This window comes from Nanorana parkeri, unplaced genomic scaffold (assembly GCF_000935625.1).
Source record: "Nanorana parkeri isolate BGI_ZX_2015 unplaced genomic scaffold, ASM93562v1 scaffold4211, whole genome shotgun sequence".
Classification (NCBI taxonomy): Eukaryota; Metazoa; Chordata; class Amphibia; order Anura; family Dicroglossidae; genus Nanorana; species Nanorana parkeri.
The window spans coordinates 7,888-8,814 of NW_017310478.1; the positions used below are offsets into that span (position 1 = coordinate 7,888).

Genomic DNA, 927 nt, shown 5'->3' on the forward strand with positions numbered 1-927 from the left:
GGATGGGGTGGGTATCGGGGTGGGTAGGTTGGACGTGTTGGGTATCGGGGTTGGTAGGTTGGATGGGTTGGGTATCGGGGTGGGAAGGTTGGACGTGTTGGGTAACGGGGTGGGAAGATTGGACGTGTTGGGTATCGGGAGAGGTAGGTTGCGTGTTGTGGTGGGTTTGGGGGTTGGTACTCTATCTCTTGTAGGTCATGTGAGGTCGTGTTGGATGGAAGTGATTCCGTGGTGGTCACACGCGTGTTCAGTCCATGTTTTGTCTCTCACCAGTAATAACAGTCCGGTGGACTCCCACCTCCAGGACATGTTCCTTCTGTGTAAGATTCCGGGAGGAGTGAAGAAGATTCTGTCCTTCATCCTTCGTCCATTGGTGAGCCGACAGCCAATGAGGAGCTGCAGGTTGTCTCCATTCTCTCGCTGTTACTATGCAGAGTCCTCCGGCAGCTCCTCATGTTGATGATGATGACTAAGCCAAGGATAGGGATGACGTGTTCCCTAATGTCCTGCTCATGTCATTTCCCTCCGGCCCCGGCTGCCACGGCAGAGCTGCACATGAGAGACAACAAGTGGCTCCTTGTGCCATGAAGCTCCACCCCCGAAGAGCTGCCCAAAACCTGCCATGGCACCCGTCTGGGGAAATGTATGAGCGGTGATTGTGGAGAGGGGAACCGGTTCTATGAGGGGCCCCAGAGATACACTATATTACCAAAAGTATTGGCCCCTCCCCCTCCAAATCATTGGATTGAGGTGACCTGTGACATTTTCCGGCTCCTAAAGAGTCCTGACCTCAACCCCATAGAACACCTTTGGGATGAATTAGGGGCGGAGACAAGCAGTGGAGGTAATACAACATAATCTGCTCTCCGGTCTGGACCCCGTTGCCGAGTGTGGACCCCGTTGCAGAGTGTGGACCCCGTTGCAGAG

At 54.4% G+C, this 927-nt stretch overlaps 1 protein-coding gene across 1 annotated transcript in view; it reads left to right on the forward strand.

The window, feature by feature from the left end:
• LOC108803791 (fatty-acid amide hydrolase 1-like) overlaps positions 1–927 on the forward strand; it is a 14,339-nt gene that overhangs the window by 7,420 nt on the left and 5,992 nt on the right. Inside the window, exon 7 of the mRNA XM_018575591.1 lies at positions 274–373. Coding sequence (XP_018431093.1) covers positions 274–373 — 100 coding nt within the window. The remainder of the gene's footprint in view (positions 1–273; positions 374–927) is intronic.